This window comes from Staurois parvus, unplaced genomic scaffold, assembly GCF_062004578.1.
Source record: "Staurois parvus isolate SC_StPar_1 unplaced genomic scaffold, SC_StPar_1.0 ptg001418l, whole genome shotgun sequence".
In the NCBI taxonomy this organism is placed as follows: domain Eukaryota; kingdom Metazoa; phylum Chordata; class Amphibia; order Anura; family Ranidae; genus Staurois; species Staurois parvus.
The window spans coordinates 291,176-308,726 of record NW_028319214.1 but is presented as its reverse complement, the minus strand read 5'-3'; the positions used below and the strand labels follow the sequence as shown (position 1 = coordinate 308,726).

Genomic DNA, 17,551 nt, shown 5'->3' with positions numbered 1-17,551 from the left:
AAAAAAAAACAAGCCCGACCCCCCTCCCAAACCCCCCTGATCATGACCTTTGACCCTGATCTTGACCTTTGACCCTGACCTTGACCAAAACACTAACCCTGACACAGACCTAGATCAAACTTTGATCTAGGTATTTTAGTTTATTTTGTAATTACTTTATTTTATTTTTTACATAATTTTTTTTTCTCTCTGAAAGGACAGAGAGAGAAAACAAGGAGGGCGAGTTTCACAGTGACTGATCACTGTGACAACCAGTCAGAGGCTATCACTGTGATCAGGTGACCTGGAATCAGGAGTTCCGGGTCTCGAAAATTAGAATGGGACCAGGGGCTCTCAGTGAAACACTAGTCTTTGTGTTGGGAGCGCACCTTGCGATGCACTCCCAGCAAAAAGACAGGTATGCAAATTACAGAAAAAAAAACCAGTTCTGTGAGACCGCTAATTTGTGTGCAATCGGTGTCAAGGGGTTAAAGTTGTCAAAAGTTAGCAAAGACCCATGAGGCATGATAGGTTGATGGAGTTTAATTCCACGTCTCACCCATATTTGAGGGTCCTGGATTTGTGTGGAGATGGGGGAGATTAGGATTCCTCTGTACAATAACAAGCACTAGCTTGTCTCCAATCATAGGAATAGTCCCAACTGGATTAGAGCGATGGCCAATGAAGGGTAAGTTTCCCAGTACAGAAAAAGAGACCATGAGGGCAGCCTCCAACATAACTGCTGCATTGTCTCTGGGCTGGAAGAACCAACACAGAATTGTACTTAGGACTTCCACTCACTATTACAATAAGAAGTTAGGGTGAGCCAACGCACCCAACCCAGAGTAAGTGGTACATATTCTTTCTCTATCTATCTATCTATCTATCTATCTATCTATCTATCTATCTATCTATCTCAAAGTTATCCTAAAAGTGCATAGCGTGTCAGTCCAAAAAATATATTGACTAGAAAACACATATTATAGGAAGAGGAGCAATACTCCATAGTCTAATTTTGCAAGTGGAATGTTCTATAACAGGGGTCTCCAAACTTTCTGATCATAGGGCCAGTTTACTGTCTATCAGACTTTCGGGGGGCCAGACTGTGGCCATTGGGTGTAGAAATGATCCTGGCATCAGTGGGAGCAAACACATCTTTGGTGTGAGGGGGATGAATTCATTCCCTTATTGGTGTAAGTGGGAGGAATAGTGCTCAATTGTTGGTGTCAGCGGGAGGAATAGTGCCCAGTTGTGTCATTGGGGGGAAATAGTGCCCCAACGTTGGTGTCGGTGGCAGGAATAGTGCCCTATCATTGGTGTCAGTAGGAGGAATAGTGTCCTATTGGTGATGTCAGTGGGGGGAAATAGTGCCCCATCAATGGTGTCAGTGGGAGGAATACTGCCCCATCATTGGTGTCAGTTTGAGGAATAGTAACCCATCGTCGTTGTCAGTAGCAGTAATTATGCCCCATTGTTGGTGGGAGGAAAGGAATAGTGTCCTGCTACAGTGAGAGGAAAAGTGCCCTGAGGGTCGGATAAAGGCAAGCAAAGGGCCATATTAGGCCTCCGGGCTGCAGTTTGGAGTCCACTGTTCTATAACATTAGAATAGCCTCAAGCCTTATACATATATCATACTCGCATAAGGAAAACTATATACCTTATTTGTCTCATTACAGAGCTCCTCCTAGTTGAAGGTGTAATGATATCATGCATTGGGCACATGAAAAAGTATGAGGCAGCCATTTTGTTCAGGTCACAAGTCCCCCATGCCATTTTATCATCTGAAGTGACATAGCTGCAGTGCCCTTCCCCCTCCCTTCAACTTCAGTTTATGCAATCAACAAATTCTTAGCTGCATGCCAAACACCCTTATCAGTACTTTGATAGGATTAGCAGAATCTAACCCCTATACACATCTCAGTGACCTGTCAGACTGGCAAGCTGCAGTAATAAGAGTTTTAACACATACCCGGCCTGGGCTCAGTCATATCAGTCATTTAACTGTCATAATTAGCTCAGCTGGTGGAATGGCCAATACACATTCCTGATTGACTGGTTATTAGCAAAGACTCAAACACTTCAGTGTATTTCATAACGTCTGAAATAATAACAGAACAGTAAGGTCATATTTACCTCTTAAAGCGGAGTTCCACCCAAATGGGGAAGTTCCGCTGTAAAGATTGGTCCTCCACTCCCCATTAAGGATTGGCACCGTTGGGGAGCAGTGGGTACCAGAAATTGACAGGTATCCGCTCCAAATACCACTGTGATCGCCTAGGTGATCGGAAGCGGAAGTTGTCCTCCTACCCTCCCTCCCCGCAGTCTTGTGGGACACGTGACAGGTCCCAGAAGACGACGGGGCCATTCAAGAAGCGCAGCACAACTCGCACATGCGCAGTGGGCACTCGGCTGTCAAGCCCCAAGCTGTCACAGCTGGGTGCCCACACTGAAGATGCCGGCACCTGGAATACAGGACGGCCAGTGAAACGGGCTACAGCGGGGGCACCACGGGATCGTGCAACAGGTGAGTGGCTGTTTTTTAAGAGTCAGCAGCTACAGTTTTGTAGCTGCTAACTTTTATTTTTTTACAGAGTGAGTGGAACTCTGTTTTAAGGTCATATTTACCTCTGTCAGTTAATTGGTAGCATTTTGAGCCCAAACATCCCTATACTAGGAGGTACCAGAGTGGATTAGGCTCCATAGGAGAAACATATCTGACACCCCTCATATATATATCAATTCAAGACATAATTGCATGCTGGACAATGATATACAAGTTAACAGACTGAAAAAATGCTGTAAATATATCATCAACGTAAACATGAGTAATGTTACTTCAATGATAAAATACCACATCTTAAGAATCAAAGTATTAAGATACCTCACAGAATAGTCTCATGTAAATAAAAAAAAAGGAAATAATAAAAAGCGGGGCACAAATAGTGGTAAATACCTAACCACTCATTACAGAAACCTAATCTAGAGTCACCCTATTACTACTAATTACCCCTCCAACAGTGATCCCATAGTACTAGTATTAATAATACAGCACTTAAAGGAAAAAAGTGCTATAAACATACCATAAATGTGAACATGAGCAGTATAACTTTAATGATAGTATACCACATCTAAGCATTAAAATATTACAATATCTCAAAAAATAGTCCCAGCAAGTGAGTCATATTATGTTCCAGAAGGAAATTTTTGAAGCTATACACTCATTTACCTTTCCCTTCAAGAGTGAACCCTATAAACATACTCATAAATAATATTACTTAAATAATAAAATACCACATCTAAATATTAAAATATCTCACAAAATCCCAAAAGGCGTAGTTTGCAAACAGTGATCAAGGTAAAACATTTTAAGGTCTCCCATAGGTCACCATTAAACATGTTTACAAAACATCTACCTGGTTCACGCTTAGGCTACGTTCACATACATGCGAGTGCAGTGATGTGTGTAAATCGCACACATTCCCACATCCACAGGCAAAATGTGCTACTATTTAGTAGACATATGGGGCACCCCCATACTGCGCTGCGTTTTCAGGTCCAGGTCACAATCACATGGTGCAAAAGCACCATATGATTTTTCTGTGATTGTGATCTTAAAAAGGTGCAGGGATCTCTTTTCCGCAGGAACAGCAGCCCATTTAAATTAATGTATATAACCATAAATCACCAGCGCCAAAAAATAAAAATACATAAATTATAAACCAAAACAAAATTAAATGCTGCTGTACATAAGTGTACCTTACACCAAAAAATGTATAACATCACAAACAGCGCAAAATAATTTGTTATAGTGCTAAATCAATAATTAAGAATATTATAAGATAATAAATTCACTATAAAATATAGTCCCACTCCAAAATTCATGAAGAAAAATATGTCAAGTGAAAAAAAATATATATAAAAAATGAAGGAAAAAAAAATGAAGGAAAAAAAATCCTTAAATATTCAGAAAGTCCTTATTCCAAAAACGTGTGCTTCCACCAGAAATTAGTGCTCAAACCAATATATACCGCACTCACCAGATTAAGGTCAGAGAAGTTTAAGACGTCTGTGGATTCCATAAATATACTGGTTTATATCTTATATAATGTGAGTGGCCTGGTGTTTTGACGTTTGATTTAGCCGGGTGTTGCAGTATTATGCTATGTTATTTTATCTCTTCTACATTACATTGAGTTTCTCTGGGAAGTGGAGCCTGGTGGTGTTGAAAATTGGAGGAAAGCTTTCTTGTGGTGGAGTGGAGTTCTGGAGGCATATCATAAGGGTCTAGGATCCCATAAATACCTAAAAGGCGTTTATTTCACCTTAATCTGGTGAGTGCGGTATATATTGGTTTGAGCACTAATTTCTGCACTTTTTTTTTCTTCATTTTTTATATATATATATTTTTTCACTTGTCATATTTTTCTTTACGAATTTTGGAGTGGGACTATATTTTATAGTGAATTTATTATCTTATAATATTTTTACTTATTGATTTAGTACTATAACAAATTATTTTGCACTGTTTGTGATGTTATACATTTAAATTAATGAATGATTAGGATTGGTATAGCCGACACTCGTCTTCCCAAATAATAAACTTTAGTGAGCAAATAAAATGTGCATATAAAATGGCTTACACTTTTCTGCAATAAGCCTTAGTCATAGCCATGATGCCATAGCCAGATAGCTATGACTAAGGCTTATTGCTGAAATGCGTAAGCCATTTTATAAGCACATTTTACTCGCTCAATAACGTTTATTATTTGGGAAGACGAGTGCCGGCTATACCAATCCTTACCATTCAATTGCATCTCTGCTGGGAAGACACACAGAGCCAGAGCACTGACATTCCACCTCCATGGGGATTATCTCTGGGCGTAGCACCTACTTGTTCATTCAAATGAATGGGCTGCTGTGCCCGTGCAAATGCACCACCCAAAAAACCGCACATAAGTGAACCTAGTCTAAGACCCTTAAATCAGTCCAGGATGCTACAGAAACTTGCCAAATGTTATTGGTACATTCTCCACACCACCGGCAAGTCTCACTTTTGTAGCAAAGTAGTACTGAGAGCATGATCATAACCACTGAGGAATGAGACCTCTGTCCCATAACAGATTTTAAGAAAATAATGTTATGGTGGGTACAAATTTCTAATTTTCTTTGTCTTGAGGGGTGGGCAACAGAAAACAAATGCTAACAGCCCCCCCCCAAAAAAAAAAAAACAAACAAACAAAAGAAATGGTAGCTTATGAGGGACAGATGACTGACGGTGACCGAAATCACTGTAGATGGGCAATAGGAATAGACCAAAGATTGGAGTTATATGTGGCTCTTGGCATCTTTACCAGATTTCTGCTGTCTAGGAGAACTAGTAAATCCATGAATTACCTTTGTTAAGGTAGACATTCACAGTATACACTGACAGAAATATAGGATAAAAGCTGATTTAAAAAAAAAAAAATATATATATATATATATATATAATGTTCAAAAAAAATTAAAGGAACGCTTTTTAATCAGAGTATAGCATCAAGTCAATTAAACTCCTGGGATATTGATCTGGTCAGTTAAGTAGCAGAGGGGGGTTTAATTCATTTTCAGCTTCTTTGGTGTTAATGAAATTAACAGGTGCACTAGATGGGCAACAATGAGAAGACCCCCTAATAGGAATAGTTTTACAGGTGGAGGCCACAGACATTTTTTTCCCTACTCATCCTCTCTGAATGTTTTTCACTAGTTTTGCATCTGGCTAGGGTCAGTGTCACTACTGGTAGCATGAGGCGATACCTGGACCCTACAGAGAATGCACAAGCAGTCCAACTCCTCCAGGATGGCACATCAATACGTGCCAGAAGGTTTGCTGTGTATCCCAGCACAGTCTCAAGAGCATGGAGGAGATTCCAGGAGACAGGCAGTTACTCTAGGAGAGCTGGAGAGGGCCATGAAGGTCCTTAACCCATCAGCAGGACTGGTATCTGCTCCTTTGTGCAAGGGGGAACAAGATGAGTACTGCCAGAGTCATACAAAATGACCTCCAGCAGGCCACTGGTGTGAATGCCTCTGACCAAACAATCAGATACTGACTTCACGAGGGGACCTGAGGGCCCAATGTCCTCTAGTGGGCCCTGTGCTCACTGCCCAGCACAATAGAGCTCAATTGGCATTTGCCATTGAACACCAGAATTGGCAGGTCCACCACTGGCACCCTGTGCTTTTCACAGATGAGAGCAGGTTTACCCTGAGCACGTGACAGACGTGAAAGGGTCTAGAGAAGCTGTGAAGAACATTATTCTTCCTGTAACATCGTTCAGCATGACCGTTTTGGTGGTGGGTCAGTGATGGTCTGGGGAGGCATATCCATGGAGGGACGCACAGACTTCTACAGGCTAGACAATGGCACCCTGACTGCCATTAGGTATCGGGATGAAATCTTTGGACCTATTGTCAAACCCTACGTTGGTGCAGTGGGTCCTGGGTTCCTCCTGGTGCACGATAATACCTGGCCTCATGTGGAGAGAGCATGCAAGCAGTTCCTGGAGGATGAAGGAATGGATACCATTGAATGGCCCCTATGCTCGCCTGACCTAAATCCAACAGAACACCTCTGGGATATTATGTTTTGGTGCATCCGATGCTGCCAGGTTGCACCTCAGACTATCCAGGAGCTCAGTGATGTCCTGGTCCAGATCTGGGAGGAAATACCCCAGGACAACATCCTTTATCTCATTAGGAGCATGCCCCAACATTGTCAGGCATGCATACAAGCACGGGGGGACCATACAAATTACTGAGTACCATTTTGAGTTGCTGCAATAAAATTTCAGCAAAATGGACTAGCCTGCTGCATCTTTTCACTTTGGTTTTCGGGGTGTCTTGTAATTCAGTCCTCTGTAGGTTGATCATTTTCATTTCCATCAAATGATGGGGCATCCTTATGTTCCTAACACATTACCCAGTCCATATCAGTACAGATATCCAGCATGAGATGTTTCCGCATTGAGACCTGATGTGTTTTCAAAGTGTTCCTTTAATGTTTTTGAGTAGTGTATTTTGTAAGAAATAGCTGTGCCTATAGAAAATTATGCAATTAAATGTGATGGTAAAAAATGTTTCCCCTCCCCCCTCTAAATTAAGTTCTACGCAATAGACATACATGCACCCAAATACTGTATATTTAAATTTGCAAACAAATGAAAGTAGAACTAAACTTACCTTTCCTTCGGCGATCCCGTCTCTTTGTGGCACCGGCATGTTCTTCTGGTTGTGGGCCTTCGGCCATCTTCATTGGTTGGCATGGCCTGACATCCCTCCTGCACATGCACATGCTACACTGGGACGGTGTCAGTGATATAAGCTGAGCTGCACATGCACAGCTCAGTTTACATGCTGGAGAACGCTGAAAGCAGGCAGGTAGGTGTATTGTATTGCAGAAGAGACTTTGCATGTCTCTTCTGCAATAAAGAGCTTGCCTTATCCCAGTTGGTAATAGCAGAACTTTAGTTCCATTTTAAAACTCTATCTGTTCCTGAGAAGCATTATCTGTCATCATTTTCATAACTGATGCTAAAACAGTCAATTGGAATTTGAACAGACAGGAAACAACCACCAACATTTAACCAAAAGTGTAACTATAAGAATTGTGTGTAAAAGAAAAAAGAACTATTTTCTTGTTTTGTGCAAACACAAAAGAGGAAATGTGAGAAGAAATGTGTGTTTTAGTAAATGCACAACAAAATATTTTGCATGATGGTAACTGGCCAGTTTAGATACGTGATCACTGATGACCAATATCCTTTTTAGCAAAAGCTAGCTTCTAGCTGCAGTCATTCTTCAGCTGTTGTTCTGTGTGTACCTTCCTGTTATCTGTGCAGTAAAGACAGCAGATACTGAAACTCTTTGAGCAAGTAAGAAAATCTTGGCAATGCTGGAACAAGGATTTGAGGGCTGCCAAAATGGCAGCAACTGCACTTGCTGCATGTTTGAGGACCCTCTTCTCTCCAACATACTTCCTTCAGTTCTGATCATAATTTTTGTGTTTGGGACACTACTTAATGGCTTTGCCTTGTGGGCCTTTTGCTTTCACATGAAGGAATGGAAGTCTAGTACGGTCTATCTCTTCAACCTGTCAGTAGCAGATTTCCTACTCATGATTTGCCTACCCTTTAGAACGGACTATTACTGGAAGAACATGACCTGGATCTATGGAGATATCCCATGTCGGCTGATGCTATTCATGCTTGCCATGAACAGGACAGGAAGCATCTTCTTCTTAACTCTAATAGCTACAGATCGGTATATTCGAGTTGTTTATCCTTATAGTAAAATCAACTTCATACCAACTAAGCTTGCTGCTGTTATTGCTTGTGCTATTTGGTTTGTTACAATACTAATGACTGCTCTCATTCTCACTGAAGTCCATACTGGAGGGGCCATGTCAACAAAACCATCATGTGACAGCTTTATGGTATGTCCTAAGGCCTCATGGTGGCATGATCTTCACTTCATCTTTAATTTTTTCCTGCCTCTCTGCATTGTCATTTTCTGTACTTGTTGTACCGTCTGGAGGCTTAGACAACGAAACCTGGACAAAAATGTAAAAATTAGGAGAGCTGTAAAATGTATCATGCTGGTCGGGATGGTGTTCTTCATATGTTACTTGCCAAGTGTGTCAACCAGGATTGAAGTCTTAAGGATCCGAGCTTCTTCAGAGAGAAATAAATGCAGCATCTACAGAACCATTGATAATGCATTTTACCTTACAATCTGCTTCACGTACATAAATAGTATGTGTAATCCTTTGGTTTATTATTTTTTTAATCCTTCATTCAGAAAATTCTATTTAAAAATTCTGCAATGCTCAAGCCCAGCAGAGTCGGAATCAGAAGCAGGACCAATCGACAATAATACCAGCATGACTCTGAGGAATAACCGGCTCTAGTAACATACATGGACAAACTAAAGACTTAGAAATGATTAAGTCACATACTGTACTATGCAGAGATAGATTGTCCACAACGCGTTGTGTCCAGGAAGCTATTTTGTCTTCATGGTCCTTTGTATTAACTTCTTCCTACACAGTTGCTAGATGCAGAGTATCCATTATTATAATAGTTCTAACATGATAACCCTTTTCCATTTAAATACAGAATATTATTAACCTGTTATCTTTTAACACAAATTCTGTGCTATGCTTATTTTTTTACATATAATGCTGATTAATTGCTGTTTTTTGTGTACCCTAAAATTTCAATTAAAGATTTGAACAGTTTTTTGTGTACACTAAAATTTAAATCAAAGATTTGGACTGTTTTTTGCGTACCCTAAAATTTCAATTAAAGATTATTTTGTGAAGAGCAGTGAAGTATTCTACCAATATCAGTATTTGTATTTTCTTATGTATGTATAGCTTTAACATACCAGAATGTATCTAGCCAGCTTAACTCTAAAAAACTGCAAATAATTTAGAGAATGTCATCCTTATGCCTTAAGGCTTTGGTCACATCGGTGTGATCTGCATTCTGCAGGCAGGGCATCCTATTCCCTTCACTAGGTTGCCCTACCCACAGAACAATTGGTCCTGGACCCTTTTTTTTAAAGTTGTGCCTCATGGAATCAAATTGTGCTGCAGCACTATATGGTTTTGTACATGCAAAAAAGCAGGTGTTGGGAACGTGTGGGTTGGGAACGTGCAATTTTGCAAATGTTTCCGACCTGCACAAGTGTGAACGTAGCCTAAAATGGTGGTGTGATACTATTAAGAGAATTGTTTTATTACACAGTAGTGATGGGCTGAACACACCCCTGTTAGAAAATAATGCAAGTCTATGGGACTTGAACTTGAAAATTCAAAAGTGCTCATTATGAAGGCTTATTTGCACGTTATTGGCCATAAAAGGGGTATGGGGATTCAGGTACTGCCCTGAGGGACATGAATCAGTGAGAATTTTTTTTTCCAAAAATACCGTTTTTAAAGGGGCAGCAATTTTTCATTGCCTAAAGTAAAAACAAAAAAATATCATGCCTGGGGGGTCCCCTTAAACTACCTGCAAAGTTGCACATCTATATAATGTATAGAACCTGTTGCAGCAGGACGAACATTTTTTTTTTTTAAATTACATTTTTATTAAAAAACAAACAAAAAAAAACAGCATGGGGTCCCCCTAAAAGCCATACCAGAACCTTGATCAAAGCACAGGCCAAGCGCCCCTCCCTCCTGAACCGTACCAGGCCACATGCCCTCACACCAGGCCCTTTAGGACTTTTAAGGAGAACTCCACCTTCCAAAAATGGGGGGGAGTGCGTGGGGTTCCCCCTAAAAGCCATACCAGGCCCTTTAGACTTGGTGGGACTTTTAAGGGGAACCCCACCCCAAAAAACGGGGGAGGAAAAGCATTCCAGACCCTTGATCCAAGCACAGGCCAAGCGCCCCTCCCTCCTGTACCGTACCATGCCACACACCCTCAACATGGGGGGGTGGTATGGAGTAGAGGGGCTCCCCCCCAAAACACCTTGTCCACATGTTGATTTGGCTAATCACAATGCACTGTCAGAGTGCAGTGCATTGTGGGGCGTGGCCCCAAACACCCTTACCATTCATGTGTTCACTGAACACACGAACGGCCGATGTTGACTTCTCTATTCCAAGTGCAGAGATGTAAACCTGTAAAATAAAAGCATTTAAAGATTTACATTTTGAACTTAAATGCAGGATTAAAGTAGAATGAAACAATGTTAATATAAACAGTAATATGCATTCAAATACCCCTATAGTGGAACTGCACTTTTTTTTTTTAATCTGTCGCACCCTCCTAGTCAGCTAGGGGGAGCTAGACTCCAATTGTTAGCAAGAAGGGCTGAATAGCAGTCTGGGTGTGATAGCTCTCAGGGGTCAAATTGTGGTCAGAGCTGAGAGGCTCTGCAGACCAGCCCTCTGGAATTTCCCCCTGCTCTAGAACTTTAGAGAAAGGGAGCAGTGGGTAGATCTGAGGAGTGGCTGGTCTGTACTTTAGAGGATCCTGCCAATCCCCAACAGGAGGCTTGGCAAGGGACCAGAACAACCTTTAAGAGTAACTGAGCATGCTCAGCAGGAGAGGAGAGGAGTTTTGGCGGAAGTTGGAGATGGAGTGAGGCTGGAGAGAGGAGCCTGTATGGGGGCCCAGATGGAGAGGGGCTCACCAACAGGCAGTGGAGCATGGAAGGAGGAAAGCTCAGACCTTCACCGACCCCCAGAGAGAGGACCACCTTTTTAAAAAGGAAAGAATGGCTCAGTTAAAAGGCCTGGTACCAGCCACCAACCCACTAGCAGCACAGGAGAAGGACAGAGTGAGTAGACCTGCATTCCCTGGGCCAGAAAGGGGAAGGAGGCACTCTAGTGGGAAGCTGGATTAGCCTGCCACCCAGGACTGTTTCACTATTTATGAAGCAGACATGGGATTCCCTGCTCAGGGATTCACCCAGAACAGCTGGATAAGGAACACCTAGGGTCTGAGGTGGTACTACAGGAGATGCTGGCTAGCTCTCCTGAAGAGACTGTTTGACGTAACCTCTTGTACATAGTTCAAGAAGTTGTCCTCAGTTTCTCAGTTCCATTGGGCATCCCGTACACCCCTTATCCTACCCAAGTTGAAATCCCCCTAATAAAATCCCAAAAACAAGCTCAAGGACTGGTTACTGACTTTTGAATGCAGGTTGGTGTGGAAATACGTGTTGCCTGGCTGTGCAGGACTATAGGGGGGACACAAAATGTCAGCAAATCCTAATAGAGAGTAATACAAATCCTATTAATTATAATGAATATAACATTTTAAATTCCTACCTCCATGCACATTAGTTCATTAAGATATGTTTTTGTGCACCCATGCCGGAACTGCGGGTGCACATTCAAAATTACACATGCAACCTGAACTACAATTTCAAGTGACCTCAGTGTCTCTTTACTACTTTGCATGATTGAATTGTGGGATAGTTGTGGCTTTTACTATGCTCAGACATTAGCATGAGCATCCCCTGGAGACAATTGTGGTTCTGCAAAAGGGCTGTGTCACCCAAAGAAAAGGAACAGAAATAGGCTGTTCCATTCACCCTGGATATTACATAAGGAGTCAGCATCGGCAGCAGGAAGAAATGGAGAATATGAAGCACTTGACTTGAATCTTTTGCCCGTCAATCAGGATGCATTAGCTGGGCTCGATGGCTAAACCTCAGTAGCTCTACCACAACACCCCCCCCCCCCCTTCCAAAAAGGGGGAAAAGACTACAGTGAGAAGTCCATGTGAGAACAGGCAAAAAGAGTGCAAACCAGTAATATATTATGAATCCATAAACATTTATTGTGGATAGAATTGAAACAATTGGAAGATAGAAGCTGGCCAACACATTTCAGGGTCCAAACAATCCCCCTTCACAAGGGCTGAAACAAGACACATCAAAACTTTTGATGATCATAAACTTCATGATAAACATATATACAAGATAAAGTGTACATAAATCAATCATTGTTACAGAAAAACAGAAAATAGCTATATACACTAAAATTAATTTGAAAGAGTAATTGATGATATAAAAGTAAACATGAATAATATCAAACTTTTGTACCAATAAGGTACTCAAAAATAAGAGAACATTTAAAAACACATTCATTCAGGGGTGTATCTCACAGCACTAAGTCAATGTATCACCAGGGTAAGGCTATTATCATAGGACACAAGCATACATTCTACAACAGCCTTTTTAAACCAGGGTGCCTTGAGGTTTCTTCATGGGTGCCTTGGGAAAATGTCTAAAAATTGCCAAAAACTTGTATACAAACCAGTGGGTGGAACAAGCCTGTACTGGACTACTACTCAGTACCGATGAGCAAAAGTGTATTTGCTTTGGAAGAATAAACCCCCTCTAATGTTGGGTGTCCTCCATGTGTGGATGTTGCTGCGTTATAAAAAACTAAAATAGTTTTTCACATTTTAGAATGGGGTGCCTCAAGACTGTCCATAATTTTAAAGGGTGCCTCGGGACTGTCCTTAATTTTAAAGGGTGTCTTGACTGAAAAAAGGTTGAGAAACATTGTTCTAGAAATCGCTTGGGAGGTTATATAAGTAGGGTTTCTTCCCGGATCGCTCAGTCGCCTCAGAAGACATGGGCTGTGGTGCTCAGAGAGTCTCTCCATAGAGCAAGAAACACTTTCTGAGGCAAAAGAAGGATGAAGACTCTTCTTAGGCGGCTCAACGTGCGGGCTGGCACAGGAGATGAGGATTGGCTCCGAAGATGCCTGAGCTTACCGCGGTTGGCGAGTCAATATGAAGTGGATGTCCCTGCATCTTCCTCGACCACTGCCTCCGCCATCACCGCCACAGCCTCCACCACCTCTGCTACAGCCTCATCCACCTCTGATTCTGCCGCTGTCCCCATCAATGCCGGAGATGCCACCCTGGATGCCGGTTCTCTGGTGGAAGATGACTGGAGCTTCGGGTCACGACAGGAAGAAGATAGGACAGCCGAAGATTGGATCCAGGCTAGCCTGGGTCACTTCCTGCCAGGAAGGAGGGCCGGCGAAGAGGCGGTATATCCGGAGGGCAAGATGCTCCCCTTCACCGCCCAGCACTGTCTCTGCCGACCACATTGGAAGATCTCTTCCATGCATGTGCAGTACGACTGGCAGTGGGGTGAGCTTCACGTCATGGCTTCCTAGAGCCAGGAGCATTGCCAAGGAGACCCCTGAATTGGAGGAGAGGGGACCGGCGCAAGTACAGATTCACTGCCAGACTGCCCAGCTGGAGGATGCCAGGAGACCCATACCCATCATCTGGTCTACAGCTGATCAGCATGCAGGACCTCCGCTCCAGATACCCGATGCTGGTGAGTTACAACCTGATGTGATGTCTGTATTTAAACCAATGTTGTTGCAAGCTGTTAGAGAATTGGATGCAGGGAGACAGACAGTATCTTCCAGCATGTCTGATCCTCTGGCCTCTGTGCACCTTGCATCTACTTCTCTAGCTGGTAATGTAATGGAGAATTCTGCTGCTTTGGTATGGTCGCCATCTAGTGACACAATACCAAATGACACAGTACAGAGAAATTCTAGGGAAAATTGTAATGTAGTTAAATCAGCTAATGTTCCTAAGACCCATTTGAAGGAGGCTTTGCCATGTGATTTATCCCCACTTGGTTTTCATCTTTCAATCGGTATAAAGGAAAAGATTTGGAGGAGAGAATACACTGATGTTTTATTTCTCCTTCCGTTTTCAAAAGATGGAAGAAAGATAAAACAGAGGAGGATAGGAGAAGGCCTGTCACCAGATCTTTCAATAATTGGTTACAGGCTTTCTGCATATTCTCAAGTGTAATGTGTGAAAAATTTCCAGAAAAAAGTTCTGTTTTTTTTTCAGCGTATTGACATATTTTGGTGGGGTTGCCTGGTTTTTATTTGATGAGTTGTTCCATCAAACATTACCTGTACACCCTTCCCATAGATGGGGATCTAAGGATGTGCGCCTTTGGCTCAATCTTTTTCTCCCCCAGAGATCAGCTTTTTCCAAGCAAAAGACATCCACAGTTTTCAGTACTAACAGTCACTACAGGAAAGGAGTCTCTTTTAATTGCAATGACAGCCAGTGCAAATGGCCAAATAATTGCAAATACCAGCATGAATGTGCCTTTTGTGCAGGCTCTCACCCAATTACAAAATGCTTAAAAAAAATGTCAGCTGTAAACCAACAATGACGTTGTTCCGAAAGGCAATATCCCCAGTGAAGTTGCACGCTCTGGCTCCTTGGCTTCAAGTTTACCCAAACAGATGGCTCTGCTGTTATTTGAAGGTTTCCAATTTGGGTTTTTATAACCGGTATTTTCCAGTTCTGGCTGTACAATAGTTTGCAATTTAAAGTCCATCTCCTGGCTTGAGTTTGTGGTTAGGGCAGGAGCGGACTGACCATTTGGACACTCGGGCACTGCCCGAGGGCCCAGGTTCAGTAGGGGGCCCCATGAGATGCCCTTGGTACCTTTTTCAAAGGCTTTTTTGAGTTTAGGCAAGGACACAGGGGCCCCATGATCCCCTATTGCCCAGGGGCCCCATGAGTTGTCAGTCCGCCCCTGGGTTAGGGATAAGATTTGTAAAGAAATAAGGGAAGGTAGGGTGGAAGGTCCTTTTAGTGCCCCCCCCCCCCTTTCCGTAATTTTAGAATTTCCCCTTTAGGCATCGTTCCCAAAAATTAGCCTAATTCCTATAGACTTCCTCTTTCCTATCCCAACATCACATCAGTTTCTTATACATCTTTTGAAGATGCTTTAGTTTTGCTTAAAAATATAGGCACAGGAGCATTTTAGCCAAAGCAGATATTAAATCTGCACTTAGATTATTGCCTATTAACCCTTTATGTTTTAATTTTTCTTTGAAGGTTATTATTTTTTCGACAAATGTTTGCCTACGGGCTGTTCGTTATCCTGTTTTTATTTTGAATCATTTTCATCTTTTTTGGAGTGGGTTGTGTCTCATGTTTCCGGTTCAAATTTTTTATTGCATTTTCTTGATTTTTTATTCTTGGGTCCTACTTCAACTCCTGATTGTTGAAATTTATCAAATGTATTCTTTAAGGTATGTGACAATTTTGGTGTCCCTTTAGCTATGGAAAAAACAGTTTGGTCTACTGTTTGTCTGGATTACTTAGGTGTTACAATTGACACCATGGCCATGGAGTTTAGACTTCCTGAAGAGAAAATTATTGAAATCAAAAATTCTTTGATTATCTTAATTAGGAAGAAAAAGTTTCCCTAAAAGAGATGAAATCATTATTGGGTCTGTTGGCTTTTGCTACACGCATTATGCCCATTGGTAGAATTTTTTCTACCAATACACCAATACATAGCTATACATAGCTTTTTATGGCCTCAAATTGCTTTCAGCCCCAGTTTGGGTTGCACGTGATAAGAGGGAAGATTTATTGGTATGGTGGCAATTCTTAAAGCATTTTAATGGTAGAGCAGTTTGGCAAAACGGCTTTGTGTTAGATAGAGACTTTTGTCTATTCACTGATGCCGCTGGTTCCATAGGTTTTGCAGCCATTTGGAATAAACATTGGTGTACGGAACCTTGGAATCCTTCAAAGGATATCCTCTTCATGCCGGTTGCACACAAATGTACGGCCTCCCGGCATCTGGGCCTTGACATCAGGCGGCCGCAGATTTGCGTGCAATTAACAAAAAAAATATGTGCTGAGAGCGCACGCCCTGCGGTCTCCTAGCACACATGTCCGGTACTTACGGAAAGGTCCCGATCTCCTCTTTCGATTGGGACCTTTCCCGATCATGTGACCACCGTGATGGCAAATCACATGACCTTAAAACCCAGCCCTGCCTCCCAGCTTCTGAACCCCTTAAAGGGCTGGGAGGCGCTGACGCCAAGGGGGTAAGCAACATTGTGTTGCTTGAATTATTCCCTATTATAGTTGCTATTGAGATTTGGGGTAAAAGTTTTCAAAATAGACATCTTCTCTTTGGCACTGACAACAAAGGAGTAGTTTTGGCCATCAACTGTCTCTCTTCTAAGTCTCCACCAGTCATTGGCTTGTTGAGGTATCTGATATATAAATGCTTGAGCCTTCATATTTGGTTAAAGGCTAAGCATATACCTGACAAATCTAATGACTTGGTGGATTCATTGTCTCACCTCCAGATGGATCAGTTTTTCTCTCTGATGCTGGACGCGGATCCATTGGGATTAGCATGCCCATCCCATTTATGGGAAATTATTTATAATTGATTACAGACAACATTAAGAAATCTTTGGCACCTTTGACCTGGGCAGGATATCAGTCAGCCTGGTTGATGTGGATTTCGTTCTTAAATTCCTATGGTCTTATCCACTCTTCCTATTCTGAAGGTTTAATTTTACTATTTTTGAATTCTTTATTAAGTAAAGGTTACTCTTGTGCTCATCTGAACAAAATCATCTCGGATTTCCTTCTTTTTTAAGCTGAGTAATCTTCCCTCCTGCTTTACCTTTTTACGGTTCCACAGACCTTGAAAGGATAACAGGAAAAATAATTTATTGGCTGATACTCGCAGGCCCATCACTCCTGATATCCTTCAGAGGCTTTGTTTAGTGATGGATGTTGTTTGCTGGTCTTCTTTTGAAGCAACATTATTTAAGGCAGTTTTTTCTGTTGCCTTCTTTGCTGCCCTACGAATATCAGAAATCCTTCTGCCAAATAAGTACTATAGCACAGGCTTTTGTTTCTCCGATATTATGTCATCAGATGGATGTTATGGAATATTTATAGATCGTTCCAAGATGGACCAACTAGGTAAAGGTAACTGGATCTGCTTACTCTCTTGCAACATCCTGAATGTTTGCCCAGTTTTTTTAATAAACTCTTATATTAAGTCTCGCTCTTTATTTTCTGAGCAGTTTTTTTATCCACCAGGACGGTACCCCTGCAACCCTATACCAGTACGTTAGTGTTTTTAAAAAACTATCAAAAAGAATTGAAGCTGGAACATATAAGACTAACATCACATTCATTTAGAATAGGGGCAGCCACGGAAGCGTAATGCCTAGGTTTTGAGTCAGGT

General features: G+C 41.9%; 1 protein-coding gene across 1 annotated transcript; it reads left to right on the top strand.

The window, feature by feature from the left end:
• Positions 1 to 7,901: 7,901 nt before the first annotated feature.
• On the top strand, positions 7,902 to 9,194 carry LOC149436099 (hydroxycarboxylic acid receptor 2-like). The gene has a single exon (XM_089661964.1). It carries the CDS (start codon positions 7,908 to 7,910, stop codon positions 8,922 to 8,924), a length of 1,017 nt encoding a protein of 338 aa, XP_089518090.1. The 5' UTR covers positions 7,902 to 7,907; the 3' UTR covers positions 8,925 to 9,194.
• The last annotated feature ends 8,357 nt before the right edge of the window (positions 9,195 to 17,551 follow it).

Coding starts and splice junctions, on each gene's coding strand:
- LOC149436099 (XM_089661964.1), top strand. CDS start 7,908: ATGCTGGAACAAGGATTTGAGGGCTGCCAAAATGGCAGCAACTGCACT.